Genomic DNA, 7,597 nt, shown 5'->3' with positions numbered 1-7,597 from the left:
CCCAACCTCCACAACAATATAATAGATTACTATGTGTTTTCTGTAATACTTCTGTTTTTTGTAATATTTATATCTTAGAACAAAAAGGCGCATGAATTTATCAATTTTCCTTTTCAATTTCCATGACAAAGTACTTAACAATTTTCCTTTTCAATTTCCATGACAAAGTACGGGGACATACGTATATATTTTTAAGGTATGTAACCTCTTTAATCATTTAAAGATACTGACAAGAGCATAAAATACCAGTTAGTGCTTCTATATCTTAATGTATCTTAATATAATATATTGACTCCGTAGCGAAGCACGGGCATATACCTAGTAACTAATTGTGGGTCATACCATCCGATGTCTGAACACACATACTCGCACGTCATGGTTCATAATTAAAAATGTGCTTTTGTGGGTGTGCCGTTGCATTTTGTTGTTGGTGCACAATGCAGTTGCAGTTGCGGGCGGTATTCGAATAAATGTTTATTGACTGATCTGGTGTTGGCCAGCGGAGTCATCAGCTTGGGAAGACTGTTGCCACGAATGACGTGTGAGAACGTACGTGCGTGACAGGCCAAAATACGATAGCTGGGAGGCAAAAGAACGTGTACGTACCGAGGCGGCCGGCGCCAATTAATTGTCCATCACATATTTTCTCACGTATATACACGTCACCTACGGCCTGATATGACGCAGAGCCTTGCAGCTCATGACGTGTACCGTACGTGTATATCCTTGCCATCGATCTCAACGTCTTCTTCCTCCACAACGTCAACGTGTTGTCCTCCACACACTCGCTTGCTTGGCCCTGCAGGAACAGTACACACGCTCATAATATATAACCCATTCCGTTTCTAAAGTTGCCACGTCGTCCAGTCCTCATCAGTGGTCCTTTCGATAATGGAGGTACCAGCACCACCAGCATGGGCGTCCCCCCTCGCGACGACGACGACGATCCTGCTGGTCACGGCCGCCCTCGTCCTCGTGACGACGACCGTCCTCCGCCGGCGTGCCCACCGCCACCGGAAACGACAACGACAAGCGCCGCCGGGCCCTCGGCCCTGGCCGGTGATCGGCAACCTGAACCTGCTAGGCGCGCTGCCGCACCGCTCCATCCACGAGCTCTCGGCGCGGTACGGCCCGCTCATGTCGCTCCGCTTCGGCTCCTTCCCCGTCGTCGTGGGCTCCTCCGTCGAGGTGGCCGAGGTCGTCCTCAGGACCCAGGACCTGGCGTACCTCGACCGGCCCCGCATGGCCTGCGGCAAGTACACCGTGTACAACTACTCCGGCATGCTGTGGTCGCACTACGGGCCCTACTGGCGTCAGCTCCGCAAGTTGTGGGTCACGGAGCTGCTCAGCGCGCGCCAGCTCCGCCTCACGGAGCGCGTCCGCGCCGAGGAGGTCCGCGCCATGCTGCGCGACCTGCACCCGCACCCGGCCACCAGCACCACCAGCACGGCCGCGGTGGTGCTCAAGGAGCGCCTGCTCATGGTGACGCTCAACGTGATCTCGCGCATGGTGCTGGGCAAGAAGTACGTGGGCGAGGACGACGCCGGCGGGCCGGGCGCCGCGGCCACGCCCGAGGAGTTCAGGTGGATGATCGAGGAGATCTTCTTCCTCAACGGCGCGCTGCACGTGGGCGACATGGTGCCGTGGCTCGGCTGGCTCGACGCGCACGGGTACGTGGGCAGGATGAAGCGGCTGGCGGGGAAGTTCGACCGGTTCATCGAGCACGTGCTGCGCGAGCACGGCGAGCGGCGGCGGCGGGAGGGCGCCGCGTTCGTGCCCGGGGACATGGTCGACCTGCTGCTGCAGCTCGCCGACGACGGCGACGGCGGCCCGGGGGGCCTCCTCGAGGTGCCGCTCGACCGCGACGGCGTCAAGGCGTCCGTGCTGGAGCTCGTCACCGGTGGCACGGACACGTCGTCGGTGACGGTGGAGTGGGCCATGTCGGAGGTGCTGCGGGAGCCCCGCGTCCTGTGTAAGGTCACCGAGGAGCTGGACCGCGTGGTGGGCCGCGACCGCCTGGTCGGCGAGGGCGACATCCCCGGCCTGCCGTACCTGGACGCCGTCGTCAAGGAGTCCATGCGGCTGCACCCCGTGGTGCCGCTCCTGATCCCGCGGGTGGCCCGCGAGCACACGACGGTGGCCGGGTACGACGTCCCCGCGGGCACGCGCGTGCTCGTCAACGTCTGGGCCATCGGCCGTGATCCCAACGTGTGGGGGCCCGACGCCGGGGAGTTCCGGCCGGAGCGGTTCCTGGACGGGAGCAAGCGTAGCAAGGTGGACGTCAGGGGCCAGGACCTGGAGCTGCTGCCGTTCGGCGCCGGCCGCCGGATGTGCCCCGCCCACGGCCTTGGGCTCAGGATGGTCCAGCTCGTGCTAGCCAACCTGCTGCACGGCTACGTGTGGAGGCTCCCCGGCGGCATGGCGCCGGAGGAGCTGAGCATGGAGGAGAAGTTTGGGATATCCGTGTCTCGCATGCACCAGCTCAAGGCTATCCCTGACCCAAGGCTTCCGCATCACGTCTACTTCGGGCCGTGATGCTGCATAATATCCGTGTATGTGGTGGTTGGTAACGAAGAAGAGTACGTATAGAAGCCAACCAACGAAATAATCTTTGATGTTGATGTATCCGTCTCAGTTTATTCATGGCGTGTGAGTTGAACTGATTTAAGTATAAAATTCAAAGTGTATTCTACATCAAACTTTTATAACTATAAAGCTCGTACTAGCTCTACGATCCTGAGGAGGGAAGGGAGGGGTTGACGACGGTGGTGGCACAAAGGGAAGGGTTGACGATAACGGCGGTGACACGAGAGAGGTGGTGGCGGGGACGTGAGGGAGGAGGGGGAGATTGGGGTGGTGGGCCGGGGTCACGGAAGAGGGGGAGATGATGGATAAATGACGATCTAGAAAATAATATTTATTGGATTTGAGTGAGTAGGGGGAGGGGTTATTCAGCGATCTCAATTGTTGGTTTTAATGGTGTTTTATGTGTGATTGCAATTTGTTTGGTGGATTTAGTGGAGGTGATTTGGTTAGGTGCAGTGGCAGATCCATGAAATAACCAAACCCTGGGCCAAACATAATTGACAAAATGCTAACAAAATATAGCACACTAGCACTGATAAATATTCTTAAATCTGAGCGACCTTTCTCTTTCTTGTTTCTTCAGTTCTTCGATTCCTTCTCTGCAAGTCTCGGGCAGCAAACTTGTCATGGTTTCGGAATCCGAGGGGTAATGAGATATGTGTTCGATAGGGGTGCTAGTGCGGACTCGCTCTGAATGGTGAATCACTGGAACTCGACGAGAAATCTGAGACACAGGGTTATACTGGTTCGGGTTCGCACCCTACTCCAGTGTAGTGTTGATCGTAGTATTGCTTGGGCGTGTTACCCAAGTGTGCTCGTGTCTAAGAAAAGGAGGGGCCTTACCTTTTATGTAGACCTTATAGAGGGAGAGAGAAAGATTGGCTCCCTGGTTTGTCTTGGTGGGTTCTTCGTAGGGTCGTGTGTAGCCGTACTCCCGGTATGGCGTCATCCGTTACTCCGACTGTTGTAGCGAGTTTGTGGTCGACGTCCTCGCGATGGCACGCAGTGGGTCCCACGGTTCATCCTCGAGGATTGATTTATACTGTCGGGTACCTGGGAACCGGGTGCCCAAAGAAGTCCCAAAAGGCCTATCAAAGACGGCCCACTAACTGACCGTCCCACCAGCCGGTTCAGCCTCGAGGCGTTACTGTCGACCAACCCGCCCATCGAGCAACCCATCGAGGCGGGATTGTCGACCAACCCACTTGCCGAGCAACTCAGCGAAGCGGCCAACCAGCTTGCTGAACAACACTGATGAGCAACCCGATGAGGCGGGGCCGCCGATCAACCTGCCTGCCGAGCAACCTAGCAAGACGACAACTGACTCTCTAGCGAACACATCTATAGGAGGGAAGAGGTGACCTAGTACTATCAAGCCATGACGACACGATGAGACAGATCATAACCAAGCCACGACCGAACCATGGTAACAGTGTCGAAGGGCCTCTGTCAAGCATGACGTCGGACACATTCTAGAGAGTATCCCCACTGACTGGTGGGACCAGTCAACCCCAACCTCGGAGACATCATCATCGAGGTCTCTACAGTGACCCATACACTAGAAGGGACGGGGCAATACGTCGTACCAGGCATACGCCAATGCATGATGAAAGGTGACGATGAGGGAATGACAGAAGATGAAGCTATACTGAAGACATCTCTAAGCTTCACCATGAGTAGACTCAGTGGAACCCACTAAGCACCGCTACATCTATATCAAAATAGCTACAGGAACTCATATGGGGAACGAACAAGATGTGATGCCCTACCAGGGGTACACATGACCCAGCAAACGACACCGTAGGGGCTACGCCGCCCGAGAGTAGGAGGCCAAACTCCACCCCGATAGGATACAAATTCTCATTTTTAAAGTCTACTCTTGCACTATAAAAGGGCAAGACGACCCCATCTTCAAACACACCATCCACAGCTTCACATAAGCACTCGACTGTAACACGCTCCAAGCAATACTACTATCAACACTACACTGGACTAGGGCTCCGACCTAAACCAGTATAACCACCTATCTCAGATCCACCTTCGAGCACCCCGTGTCTCACCATTCGCAGTGAGTCTGCGCTAGCACCCTGCCGAACACAAATCCTATTGTCCCCTGTTTCCGAAACCATGACAGTTGGCGCACTAGGTAGGGGGTGGGGCATTTATCCTAGCCCCTTACTGAAGACACCCAAGGTGGATTCGTTGGCGTATGGCAAAAGGCGGAAAGGGGACATTTCAAGATGCTCATCGTCGATCTCAAGAGGCGCCTCAACAGTCGTGCCAACGCCATCAGGCAGAAAGCGGTGAAAGCCTCAAGCACTTTGCCTGAGGTTACTTGGCCCTCTTCCAAGCCCGAGGTCGTAGGCAGTGACCCTGACAGAGCACGATGGTATTTGAGGTGGTCACTACCATCTAGCGGCCAAGCACAGGCGAGGCTGCCACCGACTATCGGTCGCTATGCTCCATAGTAAATGGAGTCATCTCAACCGCTCGCGGGGGATGACTTCTACCTGCCAATGGGTTTCACGAATCCATAATAACGAAGGCCAGACATTCGTTAACATGACCTCCCTAGAATCCATTGGTAGGGCCCCATGGGCCAGGAGCAAGGCTAGCGCAGTCTGCTGCGCTGGTATGTGTCCTAGTCCCTTGACGCATGCGAAGACCGTCGTCGGCCACCACACAAACTCATGGTGTGGTCAATCTTTACTGTCACCCATGCTCGGAGGGGGTTAAGCCCCAACTCCCTCGATGTGCTTATTGTTTATTTCCAAACACTAAGGTATGTGTGGTCTCATGGTTAGCCCCAAATTTCTAGAGCAAGGGGCGTGGGTTCGAGTGCTCGTTCTACACTATTTTTTGCACGTAATGCATGGGTGTTAGGCGTGGGGATGGTGAAGTAGCACCAGGTGCCTACATTAGGTTTTAATAAATTAGTATAGATATAGATACACACACACACACACATATATATATATAGGGAGGAGGTAATGGAAGCCCTGTGCTTCCATTAGTATGGGAAGCCCCAGTCAGGTATACCCACGCGCGTCCGATCGTGTGCTGGTTCTGGCTCGGTCGGATTCCAGCGTAGAACGTGAGCTAAAACAGAGTAAATGAGTACGAAATTTAGCGTAAATCCTATATCTGTTTTGTAACAGCAAACAGGGCCCAAAATTATGGCGTGAAAATCGCGTGCAGCCGATCGTGCACTGGTTCTGGCTCGGGCGGATTCCAGCGTAAAACGTGATCTAAAACAGTGTAAATGAGTACAAAATTTTGCGTAAATTCTATATCTGTTTTGTAACAGCAAATGGGGCCCAAAATTACGGCATGAAAATCGCGTGCAGCCGATCGTGCGCGGGTTCTGGCTCAAATAGAGTTCAGCGTAAATCGTGAACTAAAGCAGCGTAAATGAGTATGAAATTTAGCGTAAATCATTTATCTGTTTCGTAACAGCAAATGGGCCCCGAGATTATGGCGTGAAAATTATGTGCGGTCGGTTGTGCGCGGGTTCTGGCTCGAATGGATTTTAGCATAAACGTGAACCGAAACATCGTAAATTAGTACGAATGTTAGCGTAAATCGTATATCTGTTTCGTAATGGTGAATGAAGCCGTAATTTACGACGCGAAAATCTCGCGTCACCGGTCGTACGTGGGTTCTGGCTCGAACGGATTTATGCATAAAACATGAACCAAAACAACGTAAATGAGTACGAATTTTAGCGTAAATCATTCATTTGTTTCATAATAACGAATGTAGACCAAATATATCTCTTTGCGCACGAGGTTGTCATAAAATGCATCAAGAAATATCGTAAAATGGTGTAAAATACAACAAGAAGTGATCTGAGGTAATTGTAGCGTAAAATGCAAGCTAACCATCTACAGGAGAACTGTTTTAGATTTTACAATAAGATATAAAAGATAATTATTCCTGTACTCAACTATGATAATGTCGTGTTTACATTTTAGTTGTTGGTACATACACGCAAAACTACGTTCCACCATAACATCATTGTTAGCAAAAAAAAGTGAGTTCAAAAGGTTCTTCCAGCTTTCCTAATGTGGAGAAAACCATCGAGGTCCATATCTGCAAACGTAACATGAACTGTTAATATGATCTTTCCTTGTTAATATGATCATCTTTTCTAGCTTGTTATGACTAACATAACCTACAGTCTAAACTGAATGCACACTTGAGTTAGAAGATCAGATTACCAAAAGAAAAATCTCTTGAGTTAGAAGATCAGATTACGACGAAAAGGTGCAAAAATACACACCCTGCTACACTAAAACTCAGCTCTCTTTTCAGCTGAATCCTTAATCTAAAGCCATGCTACACTGAATCCCTTGCTTACATAAGTTCACTTCAGTTTCAGACTATGCAAACAAAACAGACGCCTATGGCTATAAGCTCCTCTCCATCCAATTACTTGAAGAACAATTTCTGTTATAATTGTTTCATGAATCCTAAACCAGGCTGCTTATAAATTAAAATAAAAGGACCAATTCAAATAACCATAAAAGCATAAAAAGAATAACATAAACAATGTAGAATTAGTAGTCTACATGTTTACAACGTGGAGCGTACGCAAGATCTGCTAATTGAGCGTAATAAAATATTCAAATTAGCATAAAAAGATTAAGACATAGCTACTGTGTTAATTTAAAACAATAGTACCCATGCCAGAAGGGATGATTTTTTCAAATAGAAGAAGTTAATCTGTTCTCCGCCTTTCATGTACTCCTCCAACATCTCTGGATGATACTCCAAAATCTGCTTGCGTATTATAGACAAATAATAATAATACTCAAGCATGGTGACTGCACTTGTTTACACAAACAGGAAAATAGATTAGAAGCTATTGCTCATTACCTCTCGATAGATCAGTTCTCTAACATCATCTTTGGCCAGCTTCCTTCTTTCAAATTCAAACTCGAGTTTAGAAATCGGGTGTCTTGATGGCTCACCGGTGCGGGTGTCCACAGCTGTAGCAACTACTCTGTAG

General features: G+C 50.5%; 1 protein-coding gene across 1 annotated transcript; it reads left to right on the top strand.

Moving 5' to 3' along the window:
- Positions 1–509: 509 nt before the first annotated feature.
- Positions 510–2,715, top strand: LOC100279597 (trimethyltridecatetraene synthase-like). The gene has a single exon (XM_020546026.3). The coding sequence runs from the start codon at positions 892–894 to the stop codon at positions 2,533–2,535; it is 1,644 nt and encodes a 547-aa protein (XP_020401615.1). The 5' UTR covers positions 510–891; the 3' UTR covers positions 2,536–2,715.
- Positions 2,716–7,597: the final 4,882 nt, after the last annotated feature.

The sequence above is a fragment of the Zea mays genome, chromosome 10, assembly GCF_902167145.1.
Source record: "Zea mays cultivar B73 chromosome 10, Zm-B73-REFERENCE-NAM-5.0, whole genome shotgun sequence".
NCBI lineage: Eukaryota > Viridiplantae > Streptophyta > Magnoliopsida > Poales > Poaceae > Zea > Zea mays.
The sequence above is the reverse complement of the archived record's forward strand: the minus strand, read 5'-3'. Positions and strand labels throughout refer to the sequence as shown.

Excerpts from the sequence above, each read along its gene's own strand:
- LOC100279597 (XM_020546026.3), top strand. The coding sequence starts at position 892 with ATGGAGGTACCAGCACCACCAGCATGGGCGTCCCCCCTCGCGACGACG.